The sequence below is a fragment of the Arachis ipaensis genome, chromosome B1 (assembly GCF_059453495.1).
Source record: "Arachis ipaensis isolate K30076 ecotype BB chromosome B1, ASM5945349v1, whole genome shotgun sequence".
Classification (NCBI taxonomy): domain Eukaryota; kingdom Viridiplantae; phylum Streptophyta; class Magnoliopsida; order Fabales; family Fabaceae; genus Arachis; species Arachis ipaensis.
In genome coordinates, this window is record NC_142436.1 from 144,436,579 (window position 1) to 144,456,357 (window position 19,779).

Here is a 19,779-nt window from a genome sequence, read left to right on the forward strand (position 1 = left end):
AGGAAAACTGGCGTTTAAACGCCAGCCAGGGTACCTGGCTGGGCGTTTAACGCCTAAAAAGGTAGCATTTTGGGCGTTAAACGCCAGAATGGATGCCATTCTGGGCGTTTAACGCCAGGAGGACACTAGAGAGAAGATTTTGTTTTTAATTCAAATTTTTTTCAAATCTTCATAATTTTTCAAAATCAAATCTTTTTCAAATCATATCTTTTCAATCATATCTCTTCAAAATCAATTTCTTTCCATTTTTTATTTATTATTATTTTCGAAAATCCTTGCTACAATTAATGATTTACTTCAAAATTTTCAAGTTGTTACTTGCCTATTAAGAAAGGATCAAATTTTAAATTTTAGAATCATATCTTTTAATTTCTTGTTAGTCAAGTAATCAACTTTAATTTTAAAACTTTCTTTTTTAATTTGATTTTCAATCATATCTTCTCAATCATATCTTTTCAATCACATCTTTTTCAAAATTAATTTTCAGTCATATCTTTTTAATTTCTAATTTCAAAATCTTTTTCAAAATCACTTAATTTCTTTCCCAATCTTAATTTTCGAAAATCTCAATCAAATTTTCAAATTTTTTTTATTATTTTAAAAATCTTTTACTTTAATTTCGAAAATTCTTCCCCTCTTCTCACATCCTTCTATTTAAGGGACTAACACTCCTCCTCAAGGTGCAATTCGAACCCTACCCTTCTTGATAAGTTCGAATTCTCTTCTATCTACCTTCTCCTTCTATTCTTCTTTTCCTCTGACACCTCAAGGAATCTCTATACTGTAACATAGAGGATTCATACTTTCTTATTCTCTTCTCTTTCATATGAGCAAGAGCAAAGACAAAGGCATCCTTGTTAAAGCTGATCCTGAATCTGAAAGGACCTTGAAGAGAAAGCTAAGAGAAGCTAAAGTACAAATCTCTCTAGAGGGCCTAACAGAGCTCTTCAAGGAGGAAGAAGCCATGGCAGCCGAAAACAACAATGCCAATAATGCAAGGAAGGTGCTTGGTGACTTTACTGCACCTACTCCCGACTTCTATGGGAGAAGTATCTCAATCCCTGCCATTGGAGCAAACAACTTTGAGCTTAAGCCTCAATTAGTTTCTCTAATGCAACAGAATTGCAAGTTTCATGGACTTTCATTGGAAGATCCTCATCAGTTCTTAGCTGAATTCTTGCAAATTTGTGACACTGTCAAGACCAATGGGGTTGATCCTGAGGTCTACAGACTTATGCTCTTCCCTTTTGCTGTAAGAGACAGAGCTAGGACATGGTTGGACTCACAACCCAAAGAAAGCCTGAACTCTTGGGAAAAGCTAGTCAATGCCTTCTTGGCAAAGTTCTTTCCACCTCAAAAATTGAGCAAGCTTAGAATGGAAGTCCAAACCTTCAGACAGAAGGAAGGAGAATCCCTCTATGAAGCTTGGGAAGGATACAAGCAATTGATCAGAAGGTGTCCTTCTGACATGCTTTCTGAATGGAGCATCATAGGTATCTTATATGATGGTCTATCTGAACTGTCCAAGATGTCATTAGACAGCTCTGCTGGAGGATCTCTTCATCTGAAGAAGACGCCTGCAGAAGCTCAGGAACTCATTGAAATGGTTGCAAATAACCAATTCATGTACACTTCTGAAAGGAACCCTGTGAATAATGGGATAAATCAGAAGAAAGAAGTTCTTGAGATTGATACTCTGAATGCCATACTGGCTCAGAATAAAATATTGACTCAGCAAGTCAATATGATTTCTCAAAGTCTGTCTGGAATGCAAGCGGCACCAGGCAGTACTAAGGAAGCTTCCCCTGAAGAAGAAGCTTATGATCTTGAGAACCCAGCAATGGAAGAGGTGAATTACATGGGAGAACCCTATAGAAACACCTATAATCCTTCATGGAGAAATCATCCAAATCTCTCATGGAAGGATCAACAGAGACCTCAACAAGGTTTCAACAACAGTAATGGTGGAAGAAACAGGTTTAGCAATAGCAAGCCTTTTCCATCATCTTCTCAGCAACAGACAGAGGATTCTAAGCAGAGCCACTCTGACTTAGCAACTATAGTCTCTGATCTAATTAAAATCACTCAAAGTTTCATGACTGAAACAAGGTCCTCCATTAGAAATTTGGAGGCACAAGTGGGTCAGCTGAGTAAGAAAATTACTGAACTCCCTCCTAGTGCTCTTCCAAGTAATACAGAAGAAAATCCAAAGAGAGAGTGCAAGGCCTTAAACACGTCTCACATGGCCGAACCTGGAGAAGAGGAAGAGGCAATGATCTCCACTGAGGAAGACCTCAATGGACGTCCACTGGCCTCCATGGAATTCCCTGATGAGAAACCATGGGAATCTGAGGCTCACATAGAGACCATAGAGATTCCATTGAATTTACTCCTGCCATTCATGAGCTCTGATGAGTATTCTTCCTCTGAAGAGGATGAAGATGTTACTGAAGAGCAAGTTGCTAAGTACCTTGGAGCAATCATGAAGCTAAATGCCAAGTTATTTGGTAATGAGACTTGGGAGGATGAACCTCCCTTGCTCACCAAAGAACTGAATGACTTGACTAGGCTGAGATTACCTCAAAAGAGACATGATCCTGGAAAGTTCTCAATACCTTGTACCATAGGCACCATGACCTTTGAGAAGGCTCTGTGTGACCTAGGGTCAAGTATAAACCTCATGCCTCTCTCTATAATGGAGAAGCTAGGGATCATTGAGGTACAAGCTGCAAGAATCTCACTAGAGATGACAGACAATTCAAGGAAATAGGCTTATGGACTTGTAGAGGATGTCTTGGTAAAGGTTGAAGACCACTACATCCCTGCTGATTTCATAATCCTAGAGACTGGGAAGTGTATGGATGAATCCATCATCCTTGGTAGACCCTTCCTAGCCACAGCAAAAGCTATAATTGATGTTAACAGAGGAGAATTGATCATTCAAGTGAATGAAGACTCCCTTGTGTTTAAAGCTCAAGGATATCCCTCTGTAACCATGGAGAGGAAGCATGAAGAGCTTCTCTCAATACAGAGACAAACAGAGCCTCCACAGTCAAACTCTAAGTTTGGTGTTGGGAGGCCACAACCAAACTTTAAGTTTGGTGTTGAACCCCCACATTCAAACTCTAAAGTTTGGTGTTGGGAGGTTCCAACATTGCTCTAAACATCTGTGAGGCTCCATGAGAGCCCACTGTCAAGCTATTGACATTAAAGAAGTGCTTGTTGGGAGGCAACCCAATCTTTAATTATCTATGTTAAATTTCTATTTTCTTTTGTTATTTTATGTTTTTTGTAGGTTGATGATCGTGTGAAATCACAAAAATAATTGAAAAAGAAAAAACAGACTGAAAAACAGAATGAAAAATAGAACACCCTGGAGGAGAAACTTATTGGCGTTTAAACGCCAGTAAAGGTAGCAGAATGGGCGTTAAACGCCCAGTCTGGCACCATTTTGGGTGTTTAACGCCAGAAATGGGCACCAGACTGGCGTTTAACGCCAGAAATGGGCAAGAAGCTGGCGTTAAGCGCCAGAAATGGGCAGCAGCCTGGCGTTTAACGCCAGGACTGGCAGAAAGGGGCATTTTCGCACGCCACTTGGTGCAGAGATGAGATATCCCTGACACCTCAGGATCTGTGGACCCCACAGGATCCCCACCTACCCCACCTCTCTCTCTCTTCTTTACCCATTCACCAATCACCTCAATACCTCTTCCCCAAAAACCTCTCACCTATCAAATCCCACAATTCTCTTCACCACTCACATCCATCCTTCATAAAACCCCACCTACCTCACCATTCAAATTCAAACCACTTTCCCACCCAAACCCACCCATAATGGCCGAACCATACCCCCCTCTCCACTCCTATATAAACCCATCTTCACTCCTTCATTTTCACACAACATACACACTACTTCTCCCCCTTGGTCGAAACACTAAGCCCCTTCCATCTCCTCTATTTCTTCTTCTTCTACTCTCTTCTTTCTTCTTTTGCTCGAGGACGAACAAACCTTCTAAGTTTGGTGTGGTAAAAGTGTTGCTTTTTGTTTTTCCATAACTATTTATGGCACCTAAGGCCGGAGAAACCTCTAGAAAGAGGAAAGGGAAGGCAAAAGCTTCCACCTCCGAGTCATGGGAGATGGAGTGATTCATCTCAAGGGTGCACCAAGACCACTTCTATGAAGTTGTGGCCAAGAAGAAGGTGATCCCCGAGGTCTCTTTCAAACTCACAAAGGGTGAATATCCGGAGATCCGACATGAGATTCGAAGAAGAGGTTGGGAAGTTCTCACCAACCCCATTCAACAAGTCGGAATCTTAATGGTTCAAGAGTTCTATGCCAATGCATGGATCACCAAGAACCATGATCAAAGTGTGAACCCGGACCCAAAGAATTAGCTTACAATAGTTCGGGGGAAATGCTTAGATTTTAGTCCGGAGAATGTAAGGTTGGCATTCAACTTGCCCATGATGCAAGGAGATGCACACCCTACACTAGAAGGGTCAACTTTTATCAAAGGTTGGACCAAGTCCTCATAGACATCTGTGAAGAGGGCGCTCAATGGAAGAGAGATTCAAGAGGGAAGCCGGTTCAACAATGAAGGCATGACCTCAAGCCCGTGGCTAGGGAATGGTTGGAGTTCATTCAACACTCAATTATTCCCACTAGTAACCGGTCTGAAGTTACTATAGACCGGGCTATCATGATCCATAGCATCATGATTAAGGAGGAAGTAGAAGTTCATGAAGTTATATCCCAAGAACTCTACAAGGTGGCGGACAAGTCCTCTACTTTGGCAAGGTTAGCCTTCCCTCATCTCATTTGTCACCTCTGCAATTCAGCTGGAATTGACATAGAGGAAGACATCCTCATTGATGAGGATAAGCCCATCACTAAGAAAAGGATGGAGCAAACAAAAGATCCCACTCATGGACATGAGGAAATTCCTCATCATGAAATCCCTGAGATGCCTTAAGGGATGCATTTTCCTCCACAAAACTATTGGGAGCAAATCAACACCTCCCTAGGAGAACTAAGTTCTAACATGGGACAACTAAGGGTGGAGCACCAAGAGCATTCCATCCTCCTCCATGAAATTAGAGAAGACCAAAGAGTCATGAGAGAGGAGCAACAAAGGCAAGGAAGAGACATTGAGGAGCTTAAGCACTCCATTAGATCTTCAGGAGGAAGAACAAGCCGCCATCACTAAGGTGGACCCGTTCTTTAAATTCCTTGTTCTTTATTTTCTATTTTTCGAAAATTATGCTTTATGTTTATCTATGTTTGTGTCTTTATTACATGATCATTAGTGTCTTAGTGTCTATGCCTTGAAGCTATGAAAATGAATCCATCACATTTCTTAAATGAAAAATATTTTTAATTGAAAAAGAAAAAGAAGTGCATGAATTTCAAATTTTAAAACAGTTTAGTTATTTTGATGTGGTGGCAATGCTATTGTTTTTCTGAATGAATGCTTGAACAGTGCATATTTTTTGAATTTGTTGATTCATGAATGTTAAAATTGTTGGCTCTTGAAAGAATGATGGAAAAGGAGAAATGTTATTTGATAATCTGAAAAAACATAAAATTGATTCTTGAAGCAAGAAAAAGCAGTGAAAAGCTTGCAGAAAAAAATAAATATATGCGAAAAAAATGCGAAAAAAGAAAAAAAAAAGAGAAAGAAAGAAAAAGAAAAAGCAAGCAGAAAAAACCAATAGCCCTTTAAACTAAAAGGCAAGGTAAAATAAAAAGGATCCAAGGCTTTGAGCATCAGTGGATAGGAGGGCCCACAGGAATAAATTCCTGGCCTAAGCGGCTAAACCAAGCTGTCCCTAACCATGTGCTTGTGGCGTGAAGGTGTCAAGTGAAAACATGAGACTGAGCGGTTAAAGTCGTGGTCCAAAAGCAAAAAGAGTGTGCTTAAGAGCTCTGGACACCTCTAATTGGGGACTCTAGCAAAGCTGAGTCACAATCTGAAAAGGTTCACCCAGTTATGTGTCTGTGGTATTTATGTATCGGGTGGTAATACTGGAAGACAAAATGCTTTAGGTCACGGCCAAGACTCATAAAGTAGCTGTGTTCAAGAATCAACATACTTAACTAGGAGAATCAATAACACTATCTGGATTCTGAGTTCCTATAGAAGCCAATCATTTTGAACTTCAAAGGATAAAGTGGGATGGCAAAACTGTTCAGAAGCAAAAAGCTAAAAGCCCCGCTCATCTAATTAATACTAATCTTCATAGATATTTTTGGAATTCATTGTATATTCTCTTCTTTTTATCCTATTTGATTTTCAGTTGCCTGGGGACAAGCAACAATTTAAGTTTGGTATTGTGATGAGCGGATAATTTATACGCTTTTGGCATTGTTTTTAGTATGTTTTTAGTATATTTTAGTCAGTTTTTATTATGCTTTTATTAGTTTTTATTTAAAAATTACATTTCTTGAATTTACTATGAGTTTGTGTGTTTTTCTGTGATTTCAGGTATTTTCTGGCTGAAATTGAGGGACCTGAGCAAAAATTTGATTCAGAGGCTAAAAAAGGACTGCAGATGCTGTTGGATTCTGACCTCCCTGCACTCGAAGATGATTTTCTGGAGCTACAGAAACCCAATTGGCACGCTCTCAATTGCGTTGGAAAGTAGACATCCTGGGCTTTCCAGCAATATATAATAGTTCATACTTTTTTCAAGATTTGATGGCCCAAACCGGCGTTCCAAGTCAGCTTAAGAATTCTGGCATCAAAACGCCAGAACTGGCACAAAAGCTGGAGTTAAACGCCCAAACTGGCACAAAAGCTGGCGTTTAACTCCAAGAAAAGTCTCTACATGTGAAAGCTTCAATGCTCAGCCCAAGCACACACCAAGTGGGCCCGAAAGAAGATTTCTGCATTAATTACTTATTTCTGTAAACCCTAGGCTACTAGTTCTCTATAAATAGGACCTTTTACTATTGTATTTTCATCTTGGTTCTTCAGGTTCCCTCTCTGGGGCCAAAGCCAATGACCACCATTATCACTTTTGTATTTTCAATGGTGGAGTTTCTACACACCATAGATTAAGGTGTGGAGCTCTGTTTTTCTTCCTGAATTAATGCAAAGTACTACTGTTTTTCTATTCAATTCACGCCTACTTCTTCTCTAAGATATTCATTCGCACACAAGAACATGATGAATGTGATGATTATGTGACACTTATCACCATTCTCACCTATGAACGCGTGTCTGACAACCACTTCCGTTCTACATGCAAACAAGCTTGAATGTGTATCTCTTGGATTTCTAATCTAAGATTAGAACCTTCGTGGTATAGGCTAGAATTATTGGCGGTCATTCTTGAGATCCGGAAAGTCTAAACCTTGTCTGTGGTATTCCGAGTAGGATCTGGGAAGGGATGACTGTGACGAACTTCAAACTCGCGAGTGTTGGGCGTGTGACAGACGCAAAAGGATCAATGGATCCTATTCCAACATGATCGAGAACCGACAGATGATTAGCCGTGCGGTGACAGCGTGCGTAGAACATTTTCACTGAGAGGAGGGGAAGTAACCATTGAGAACGGTGATGCCCAACATAAAGCTTGCCATGGAAAGGAGTATGAATGATTGGAAGAAGGCAATAGGAAAACAGAGGTTCAGAAGGAACAAAGCATCTTTATACGCTTATCTGAAATTCCTACCAATGAATTACATAAGTATCTCTATCTCTATCTTTATTTTATGTTTTATTTATCTTTAATTATCAATTCTCCATAACCATTTGAATCCGCCTGACTGAGATTTACAAGATGACCATAGCTTGCTTCAAGCCGACAGTCTTCGTGGGATCGACCCTTACTCACGTAAGGTATTACTTGGACGACCCAGTGCACTTGCTGGTTAGTTGTGCGGAATTGTGACAAAGTGTGATTCATGTTTGAGAGCTCCAAGTCTTTGGCACCATTGTTGATGATCACAATTTCGTGCACCAGCAGGCAACTCAAGCTTATAAGCTACTGAACTCAACTTCTGACAGATTTTAAATGGCCCAAAATATTTCATACCCAGCTTCTGGTGTTTTCTCAAAGCTGCGGAATGCTGGCGATACGGTTGCAACTTAACTAACACCAATTCACCTTCTGCCAACTCTGAATCCCTTCGATTTCTATCTGCATATGTCTTCATAAATTGCTGTGATCTAGTCATATTAGTCTTTAGTTGTTCCAACAGTTTGTCGCGCACTATCAGCAACTCTTGTAATGAAGGTTCATCCAGCGGGGAAAGCTCGTAGCGAATAAGAGAGGGGGGGTCCCTACCAAATAGAGCTTTATAAGGAGACATATTTATGCTGCTGTGAAAAGAAGTATTGTACCAATACTGTGCCCACAGAAGCATCTCAAACCATTTCCATGGATTGTCAAAACAATAGCACCTCAAGTACATCTCTAGAGTCTTGTTAAGCACCTCACTTTGACCATCGGTCTCAGGATGATATGCAGAACTCATCGCTAAGGTTGTGCCTTGCAGCTTGAACAATTGTTGCCAAAACTTGCTAATAAAGACCTTATCCCGATCGGAGACGATGGATTTAGGGAACCCATGCAACTTAACCACATTAGTGACGAAAACCTCTGCTACAATACGACTGTTAAAGTCATATTTCAAAGGTAGGAAGTGGGCAAACTTGGTGAGTCTATCTATGACTACCATGATAACAAAGAATCCATGTGATGGAGGCAAGGCAGTAATAAAATCCATACAAATATCATCCCACACTTGAGCAGGGACTGGTAAGGGCTTCAGCAACCCTGCCGGCAATTTAGTTTCATTTTTTGCTTGCTGACAAATGGAACAGCACATAACATAGTTCTTGATATCCTTCTGCATATTGGGCCAATAAAAATTAGAGCAAATACACTCCACTGTCTTTGCAATGCCCGAATGACCACCAATGGAGCTATCATAGTACTCCTTTAAAATAATGTTTTTTAGGTTACTCGTAGAGGGTACAACCACTCTATTTCATCATAAAAGAATCCCATTTCGACAAATGTAGTTGCTGTCCTGCATGTTGTTATTAAGGCACCTTTGCTTAATGGAATTCCAATGTTCATCCTGCTCAATATCATTTTGTAAGAGTTGCAGCCACTCTAATTTCAGTGACGACCAAGCAGCAAAGAAACTTCGAGAAAGCGCATCCGTAACAACATTCTCTTTGCCCGATGTGTACTGAATTTCAAAATCATAACCAAGTAATTTGTGCAACCATTTCTGCTGTTCAGGTGTGTGTAAATTCTGGGTCAATAATGCCTTAAGGCTTTGCTGATCTGTTTTGATAATGAATCGCTTACCCAACAGGTAGTGCTGGAACTTGGCTACGGCCTCTGTGATCGCATAAATTCTCTAGTATACGTTGACTGACGCTGCATCGTAGGAACCAATTTCTTAGAGAAATAAGCAATTGGATACTTCCCTTGGGACAGAACTGCTCCAATCCCCACGCCTGAAGCATCACATTCAATTACAAATGGTAACAAAAAATTCGGTAGTGCCAGGACAGGTTTAGAAGTAACAGCAGCTTTGAGTTCCTGCAATGCTCTTTCAGCCTTATCACTCCACTGAAAACTGTCCTTTTTTAATAAATCAGTGAGGGGGGCTGCCATAGAAGCGTAACCTTTGATGAATCGTCGATAATACCCCGTAAGGCCCAAGAATCCGCGTAACTGCTTCAGATTCTGTGGCTGCTGCCAATCCAAGATCGCCTGCACCTTGTCCTTCTCCATATGGACACCATTACCCAAGATCGTGTGGCCTAAGTAATCAATCTCTGTCACACCAAATAAACATTTTGACAACTTGGCAAATAAAGTTTCCCTTTGCAGCACTTGCAATACTGTCTCAAGGTGCTGGAGATGAGAATTCCAGGAAGGACTATAAACAAGAATATCATCGAAAAACACTAAAACAAACTTTCGCAAGTAAGGGCGGAAAACGTCATTCATTAGGCCTTGAAATGTAGCTGGCGCATTCGTCAATCCAAATGGCATTACTAGCCATTCATAGTGCCCTTGGTGGGTCCTAAATGCCGTCTTGTATCTATCCGCAAGATGCACCAAGATTTGATGATAACCAGACTTTAAGTCCAATTTAGAAAACACAGTAGCACCAAACAGTTTATCCAAGAGTTCATCAACAGTTGGTATCGGAAAGCAGTCCTTAGTAGTGATGTTATTCAAAGCCCTAAATCCGTACAAAATCGCCAAGTTCTATCTTTCTTTTTAACTAATAATATCGGAGAAGAAAAAGGACTCTTACTAGGTCGAATGATGCCGTCATCCAACATTTGCTGCACCATCTCTTCAATTTGGGCCTTTTGACTGTGTGGGTAGCGATATAGATAAACTTTAACTGGAGTGGCTTCTGCAACTAGAGGAATGCAATGATCGTGGTCCCTCTACGGTGGTAGGCCAGTAGGTTGAGCAAACACCTTCGAATAAGACTGCAGTAATGCAGCCAAATCTGGCCTGATATCCTGGGGTTAGGGGTGTCCGCGGATCGGATCGGATCGGATATGGCCGAAAATTGATCCGATCCGCACAATTTTCATCGGATCGGATCGGATATGATATCCGCACTTTTTAGTGCCGGATCCGATCCGATCCGATCCGCACATTTGCGGATCGGATCGGATCGGATATATCCGCATAATTAAACCTTCTCTTTTTAATCATATTTCTATGTAAAAGAATTCAATAAAAATATTTCTTTCATACTTTTAAACTTATTTATTCCTAAAATATTTTTAATCAAACTATCTCTAAATAACAAAAATAAAATAATACAATATATGAATAATAATTACTAACTAAAACATACAAACAAGTAAATATAATACCAAACATATATATTTATTTATTTTTTAATTATTATAGTGCGGATCTGCGGATCCGCGGATCGGATACGCGGATGTAGAGTAGATATCCGCGATCCGATCCACAAAGGGTGCAGATCGGATCGTATCCGCAATTTTCGGATCGGATGCGGATATTTACCGCGGATCTGCGGATACGATCCGATCCATGGACACCCCTACCTGGGGTAGTTGCACAGAATCACCACCTGTAGCTGTTGTCTTATGAACTTGAATGGTAAATGCTTCAGCAATTGCATTGGTGTGGACCATTCGCTTAATATGATGGAATTGAGCCGGAGCTGGCATGTGAGATTTGTCCCCAAAAACTGTCACAAACTTTCCATCATGAAGAAACCTGATAAATGAAGAATCATAGTCGACGATATGGGCCTTTAATGTTTTTAACCAAGTCGTGCCAATAACCAAATCACCGCCGGCAACATGTAGTACATAAACTTTAGGAATATCCACCTTAATACATTGCATTGTTACCTCCAAAGTAGGAATACACCCCTCCACTGTCATCATATCAAAATTACCCACCATAACTCTAAACCCAGGTGCTGGCTGCACTGGTAAGTTCAAAAATTGGGCGATTCTGGGTTGTATGAAACTGTGGGAACTCCCACCATCAATCAAAGCTTGGATTTCCACCCCATTAATGAATGCTTTGATGCGAATAGTAGCGGGGCCAGAATTGCCATTCATTGCATTGTAAGACAGATGGTGATCAACCACCTGCTGATCCAATTGTGGCAACAACTCTGGAACTGTAGCAATAGCAGTCATAGGTTCCTCTATAGCCTGTTCCTCATCCTCCTCCAGCTGAAGCAACATCAAATGCTTATGTGGGCATTTGTGGCCAGGAAAAAAATTTTCATCACACCAATAGCACAGACCTTTATCGCGTCTATTTTGAATCTCAGCTGAAGTGAGTCGCTTGACTTGGTTACGATTGGGGTTTGGTAGAGTTCTCAGAGGCGGTGTAGGTAATAGAGGTGGTAAAGGTTGTCTGGGTGGGGTTCTGTTGGAAGTGTTTGAGGTTTGTGGTTGGAGTGGCGGACGAGAGATTGATGGACCATGTGATGGTTTAGTGTTGGTGGCAAATTTATCCTCGTAGAGGCGAGCTAAACTGATAGCTCTCATTAATGAAGGAGGGCACTGTGCTTTAACTTCTCGTCGCACATCAGGTTTCAACCCACTGATGAAGCAGTCCCGTAGGGCATCCGGGGGCTCGACGTTGGTGTGATTTTCCAGAGCCACAAATTCAGAACAGTATTCAGTAACCGAGCCACTCTGCTGCAGCTTAAACAAAATCTCGCGAGGAGATTCGAACATAGAAGGCCCAAACTCAATTTCAATCGCTCGTTTCAGCTGATTCCAAGAGCGAAATGGTGCGGTACATTGCGACATTTGAAACCAAGGTATCGCCATCCCTGACATGTGAATCGCGGCAATCCCGATTTGTTCCTCCTCTGGCACACGGTAAAATTCAAAGTACTAATCAACAGAGAATATCCATCCCAATGCGTCTGTGCCATCGAACTTGGGAAGATCAAAGTTCATCCTACGATGCGGTTGCGCATTCCGAGTATGTTCATAACTCGAGCTCGACCCATGAGGCGGATGCTAATGCGTAGAGGATTCCTGGTTAATGAGTTGTGCGATGGAGGCCTGGATAGCATCGAACTTGGAGTTAGACAACTCAGTAGCGCGGGCTCGCTCCGCACGGGTTTCGTCTATCACATCCTCTAACATCTGAAATAATTTTTTTTATGTCAGCCTCCATGCCCTTCATACGTGTGTTATCCGCGACTGCCATGGTCAATGAAAGCACCAAATGGTAGGGTATGATGCAACTGACTTTTATGATGACTTAAAAAAAAGAAATGAAAGTACAGTAATGGAAAAGGGTTCTGCAGCTCTTCAATGAAATAGTACAGAAAGGAACTATTAAAAGGTAGTCATTGTAAAAGTAAGCAAAAGATAATAAAGCGGTATAATAATCGAGGAGAATCGCAGGATAGCTTCCAAGATTCAGCAATGTCCTGGGAAAGGGAGAAAGAAAATTCAGAATGATTTCAGAGAAGGTACACAGAGAGAGGTTCAGAGAGAGTCAGAGAAAGTAAGAGAGAGATGACCAATTACCACAAGTTCCTTACCCAACAAACTCCTCCAGCCTCCTATTAAAAGTTCTTTCTCTCTTGCCTTTTCTCACTTCCTGAATTGGTGGATTTTGCGCCATCTGTCCACTCTGCATAACTAACTCCTTTTCTTCATTGAGTGCCAGCTGCTCCTCATTGTTGGAGACTAATTCATCATTAAAGTAAGGATTTGAAATTTTAAATCAGCAAAACCAAGGATTTGAAATTTTAAATCAGCAAAACAAAGAAATTCATCATTAAAGACTAATTCATCATTAAAGATGAATGTGGAGGAAAAACAGTTATTGCTATCTGAAATTTTAAATCAGCAAAACCAAGGATTTGAAAACATCAGACTAGAAAGCCATGATGCTTCATTTCTTGAAAGCAATAAATTCGGATCTGTGTCTACTTCAAGTTTGTACCATTAATATGAAAGTAAAATGGCGGCTCTGATAAGGAAAAATGGAATTCTAGAGGGACAACTGGCGGCTTCCCTCGCAAACAAAGAAGCCGCAGAGAAAAGCTTAGCATCTGCTATTAAAAGCCGGAACGAAATGGAGACAAAACTAGGCGAGGCACTGAAGGAGATGGAATCACTGAGAGAAAAGCTGGGGGGTTTAGAGTTAGCACAAGAGGAGGCTAACAACCTATCAAGCATGGTCCATTCGGATAATGTACGGCTCGAACACGATGTGGCCTTCTTCAAGGCTGTTTGGTAGCGTTTGTTTTGAGGTACTAAGATAGAGACTGGGAGACTGAAACTCAGTATCATGTTTGTTGGTTCAAAGACTGGTATTAAATTTTCTGTCTCTGTCCCTAAAATTTCAGTATTTCAGTACCTCCAGAATGTAGGAACACAGGAGACTAAAATTTTTAGAGATGGAGACTGAAACTTTAATAACATTTTATACCTAAAATATCCTCATTTCAATTAATTAATTCCAATTTTACCTTTTGTACAAATTAAATTAGAGTTTTATTCTTATTTTAATTTCTATCTCCCACTTTGCACCAAACAGAATACTGAGATTTATTTCAATCTCTGTCTCTTAGTTTCTATCTCTCAGTCTCAGTCTTTCCGTCTCTGTCTCTCCACCAAACGTTTAGATGATACACAAAAGGTACATAACATTAACACACTTTGATGGAAAAAAGCACTTGGATCAATCATTTTATACAATAATGTAATCGGCTGATTGAGTTTTTGTTGTAGGAGCTGCACTCAACCAGAGGTGTGATTGCTGGAGAGAGAGCCAGGGCATTCCAACTACAGGTATAAATAATAAATATAACTATTTGTATTGATTACTAGCCTTAGCTGTATCATTCATAACATCACTTTCTTGTTGTACACAGTATGAAGTATTTCATCTCAAACAGAGATTGCAATCAGTGGAGAATCGAGAACCTACTCCAAGGAAACCTTTTGATCTGCAGTGAAGTGAAGTGGGTAGTTGAAGAGTAGTTACTAATAACCATTTAAATCAGTTAATGTGATCTTTATTTATTTATTTATTTTTTAACAATTTGTGATCCAGTGATATAGTGGGTAATGGTAACTGCCATTATGTTAATGTGAATAAACTAACAGGCAGAGGAACGTAAAAATGGTATTTGTCTTTTTCTCTTATTTTATTTAACTAAATCTAATTCCAGTTGCCACCTTAAAAGTTCTGATATTGTTTATTGCTCCTGAACATTGAAAAATTAATGAACTAAACCAGCAAAATGAATGCAAATATCAAAAGAGAACTCATAGGCAACTAGACTGAAATTCAAAAAGGAATCCACAAAACTCAAGACATCAATTTACTATCCATTACTGCAAGATTCATTTTCTCATGATACAGCTTCAATAAGTCGGGAGCATGATCCTTAGCACGATTAACATACTTCTTAAAGAAATCCCCTTCAGAAACATAATATGCAGAAACATGCCTGCCACTCTTAATGACACCATTGGAGATAAGAATCTTCATGACAGCAGCCCTCGGAAATACCCTTTTGTCCAAATCCAGCGAGAGAAGAACCGGATTATTGGTTACTTCAGCAGGCTCCCAACCGAGTTCTTTGACAAACAATCCAATGCAGTCCTCAATTTTCTGCACAGATTTCAGCATACAGAAAGGGTGCTTCACAAAAGCCTCACGAATGTTGTCATCAGTTAATCCAAAACTCTTGTACAACTCAACTTTCTTATCCCACATGGACTTTGGAAGAAACTTAGCATATAATGCAGGAACAAAATTAGACTTGTTGGGATCAACCCCCATTTTAATGACTTCATCTATTATACTCTTAAGGCGAACTTCAGAAGTGTATAGAATCAACCAAGGCCACTGGCGAATTAGCCATGACATGCTTATCTCACGGGCTCCTAAATCAACCAACATGTTAATATTTCGAAGCGTCCTAGAACAAGTTAAAATTTGGCCAGCGCGTAAGATAGAAGCAACGGTCCTTTCTTCAGAACGAATGAAATTGTTCAACAAATCGAAAGTGGGGATCAGGTGTTTCTCTAAGCTTCTTTTCAAGATTAGAGGGTTGAGCTCGATGAGGCGGGCAAGTTGGGATTTTGAAGCACCTTTGGAGATGAGGAACTGGAGCTTGGGCAAGATGGTCTCTTTGGGTTTGCTGACGAGAAGCTGGGGCGATCTCCGAATGACATTGTGAATCTGCAAATCTGAGAAACCGAAGCTCCTGAAGAGTGCGATGACTGAGTCGGGTTTCTCGGGACTCTTTAAAAGGACGTATTTCGAAGTATGAAGAGCGGAATCTGGGAGGAACCCACAATTTTCCACGAGGTAATTCACCGTAAAGGATTGTTTTTCCAGGGTTTTTGTGGCTGTGGCGTAATTGGGAGCAGGGAATGGGGAAGATGGTGAAGGAATCAGAAATGAGGTTGATGGGGTTCTTGTTATGACAGTAAGGTGGTACAAGAACAGGTTTTTGAGACAAGATCCCCGCATGAGTTCTAATTTTTTTTTGACAGATCGATGGGTGAGTAAGATGGGAGAAGAGATAAACCCTATATTGGGGGGATTCAGGAGGAGAAGAAAAACGAATTATTAAGACGGGCTCGACCTAATAGTAAAATCTATTTAATATACTAAAAAAAAATGAGGTGTTAATTTTTTGTGAATTTTTTTTTAAATGAAAGTATTATTTTTTTTAAAAATTTATTTAAAAAATTATTTTTATTATAATTATATTATAATTATATTATAATTAATATTTAATGAATAATGCATGATTATATTAATTTAAGAAAATATCTTAAATATGAATATTAATTTTTGAAATAGAATAAATATATTTTAAATTTTTTGTATTTAAAAATAATATTCTATCAATATTAGAATTATTTAGATAGATAAGTAATAGTGAATATAGAATTATTTAGGATAGAACTAACTACATCTTTTTTATTGAAATATGAATTTAAAATTATTATATTTAATTCTCAATAGTCAACCTCTTATTGAACCATTGTATGTTTAAACTATTTTTTAAGAAATGAAATAATTTTAAAATTATTATATTTAATTCTCAATAGTCAACTTCTTATTGAACCATTGTATGTTTAAACTTTTTTTAAGAAATAAAATAATTTTAAGTATATAATTTTTTATAAAAATTTAATTAATTCAAGATATTTATTGTCATTAATTAAAAAAATAAATTGAAATGATAATTTAATATTTTAATACTCTTAAAATATTATTTATTTATTTTTCTAGTATTCTTTATCATCCAATGATCATATTAATATAATTTAATTCAATAAAATTATTTATCATCATTTGATTGAATAAAAATTCTATTTTATCTGAAAATTTTAGAATTTCTCAACCTCAAGATCATCCCTGTTAAATCATTAAAAAATAGAAGTAATGACCAAATCAGTATTCGAAAGATTCAAACGCTGACATTTTGGTACCTCACTATTGTTATTGACAAAATGGTCCTTAAAATGTTTTAAAATTTGACAAGCGTACCCACGAGTTCACCGGAGCACATTTCCGGCAAGCACAGTGCTGATGTGGCCACCGTGTTTTGGTAACTTGGCAAACCACCCCCCAAAGTTTCCTCCCCAACGCACACTCCCTCCCCTTCCCCTTTCCTCTCCCTCCCTGTCACAGCCCCCATCCCCAACGCATACTTCTCCCTAATCGCAGTCCCCGCCGCATCACAAGCCCCTCCCCAACGTACACTTCCCTTCCTCCCTCAACACCACCATTCACAGCAACAACAACTTTAACATCAACAGCAACAACAACCTCCACCACTCTCTCTCTCTCTCCACCACTCCCCCTTCCCCAACGCACACTTCCCTCTCCCTCCCTCAACACCACCATTCACAGCAACAACAACCTCAACATCAACAGAGTTGTCCCAAATCATGAATTGTCCCAAATTTTTAGGTTAAATTATCATTCAAAAAGATTAATCACAATAAAATCCAGAAACAAATTCATATACAATAATCAAAATAAAATAAAATAAAATAAAATAAAATAAAATAAAATAAAATAAAACTTAATACAGACACCACCAAAGCAAGAATAGAAGAAGAACACCAGACACAGAGGGGCAGGACACGATAGAGCCAAGATGGAACCCAGACAGAGGAGGCATGGCAACGACTGGGGGCTAGCAGCAAGCAGATACAAGCAGTGAAGGCGACAGCGGTGAAGGCGTGTAGACAACGCAATGCTACGAAAGAGACACTGGCAGACGCAGAAGACCCGACGACGAGATGGCGACAGTGCGGTGTCGATGATACTGGCTCTGTAAGACTGAGAAGGTTGAGCTCTACTGTTGTTTTGGGGGAGAGTGAGTTGAGAGTGTGAGACACTGTGTTGGGAAGGGGATTAGAATTCAAAGAGGCAAGGGAATGTGATTAGGGTTTAGAAAGGGGGATTTTGGACTGAGGAGGGGGGAAGGAGTGCGTTGGAGATGGAAAATTAGGGTTAGAGAGGGAGAGGGAAGAATTAGGGTTGGGGAGGGGGGAGAATGCATTCAGGAAGGGGAAGGGGGAGTGCGTTGGGGAGAGGAAAGGAGAAGGAGAAGAATTAGGGTTAGAGAGGGGGAGGAAAGGATTAGGGTTGGGGAGGGGGGAGAATGTATTTAGGAAGGGGAAGGGGGGAGTGCGTTGGGGAGGGGGAAGGAGAAGGAGAAGAATTAGGGTTGGGGGGTATTTGCCATGTCATCAAAACGCAGTGGCCATGTCAGCAATGTGCTTGCCGGAAATATGCTCCGGTGAACTTGTGGATACGCTTGTCAAATTTTAAAATCTTTTAAGGACCATTTTGTCAATAACAATAGTGAGGTACCAAAATGTCAGTGTTTGAATCTTTCGGGTACTGATTTGGTCATTACCTCTTAAAAAATATAACTGAAAGTGCGGAAGCGTCCCTTCACTCAAGAGTATAATTGAGATCAGAGAGCTTGACTCTTGTGGTTCTTTGATCTTCATCAACCAAAACCTTCTATATCTCTGATAGGGTTGAATCACAACTCCACTGTGGAAAAGGAGCTACGGAGACGAGTTTGATGTGTTGGAGACCAAAATCCTGAAATCATTATTTATATTTGAGTGTGTCACTCATTAAACTCTAAAACTCAAATAAAATAGTATATATGGTTTTAATCTCATTTATCCAAATCAAAAGTAATAATGACTTATTTAATTCAATATTTATGACAATAAATGAGATCATTGTTATATAAGTCATTTAATGTGAAATTACTTAATTTGCGATTATAATTAATACATGTATTGCCCATAAATATATTAAGAAATAATAATTTTCTAACAATCTTCCACTTGAGCTATACATCTTATAATTTTTATGCACACATCTGAATGTTATTTTTCTAACTACTTTAATAATCTAGTCTGTCTCATATATTAGTTATGAAATTACCGCAACTGTGATCACATTAGTGTCGTAACGAAACCACGATGATTGCCATACTAAAATAATAGTTTAATTATTCTGTTGGTCCTTATAGTTTCATGAAATTTTCAATTAGGTCTCTATACTTTTTTTCCTTTTAATTGAGTCCTTGCACCAAATTTTTTTTTAATTGGGTCCTTACATTTTTTTTTCTTTTATTTAGGTCCCTATACCAATTCTTTTTTTTTTTAGTTAGGTCCCTATAAAATTAAGCCAATTACTACTAAGAGGACTTAATTGAAAAAAAAATTAGTACAGGGACCTAATTAAAAAGAAAAAAAGTATAGAGACCTAATTAAAAATTTTACGAAACTATAGGGACCAACAGAGTAATTAAACCTAAAATAATCAATCATATAGATCAAATTTGGAGGAAAAAAATAATAATTTACATACAAAAATGATCTCATGCATGTCTATTTTTAACTGTCCAACTTGAATAAAAAATTTATAGAGAGAGAGAGGGAGGGGGAGAATTTACCTAGAGAAAAGGGACTCGACAGGAGAAAGGTGGCGATGGCCTCAATAACGACAGTAACGGGATAAGCAACGATGGCGACATGAGTTGTGAAGGAAGATGGGAGCCGTGAAGGAGTAGGCGGCGATGGACTCAGCAACAACGATAATGGGAGTTATGAGGTTGTTTGTGAAGAAGGCGAGAAGAAGAAGACTCTAGGTGAGGATGACTGTGTTTCTCTTGCATGGCTATAGAGTATGGATTGAAACTGTGAATCACTGAATCTGTGATATGTGGCAAATCCTAATTCCTAAAAAGTGTTG

General features: G+C 39.3%; 2 protein-coding genes, 1 non-coding gene and 1 pseudogene across 3 annotated transcripts; 1 reads left to right on the forward strand and 3 right to left on the reverse strand.

Annotated features, from left to right (window-relative positions):
* Positions 1 to 1,366: 1,366 nt before the first annotated feature.
* On the reverse strand, positions 1,367 to 1,474 carry LOC148578735 (small nucleolar RNA R71). Its single transcript, XR_015903960.1, has one exon. It is a non-coding gene; the product is annotated as a small nucleolar RNA R71 (small nucleolar RNA).
* A 7,527-nt stretch (positions 1,475 to 9,001) lies between these two features.
* LOC148578736 (uncharacterized) lies at positions 9,002 to 13,134 on the reverse strand (annotated as a pseudogene).
* A 342-nt stretch (positions 13,135 to 13,476) lies between these two features.
* Positions 13,477 to 14,476, forward strand: LOC148578737 (uncharacterized). The gene is made up of 4 exons (XM_088503172.1): positions 13,477 to 13,748; positions 14,139 to 14,157; positions 14,250 to 14,309; positions 14,393 to 14,476. The coding sequence occupies exons 1-4, from the start codon at positions 13,477 to 13,479 to the stop codon at positions 14,474 to 14,476; spliced, it is 435 nt and encodes a 144-aa protein (XP_088359298.1).
* Positions 14,477 to 14,777: 301 nt separating this feature from the next.
* LOC107614066 (transcription termination factor MTERF8, chloroplastic-like) lies at positions 14,778 to 16,105 on the reverse strand. The gene has a single exon (XM_016316295.2). The coding sequence runs from the start codon at positions 16,003 to 16,005 to the stop codon at positions 14,833 to 14,835; it is 1,173 nt and encodes a 390-aa protein (XP_016171781.1). The 5' UTR covers positions 16,006 to 16,105; the 3' UTR covers positions 14,778 to 14,832.
* Positions 16,106 to 19,779: the final 3,674 nt, after the last annotated feature.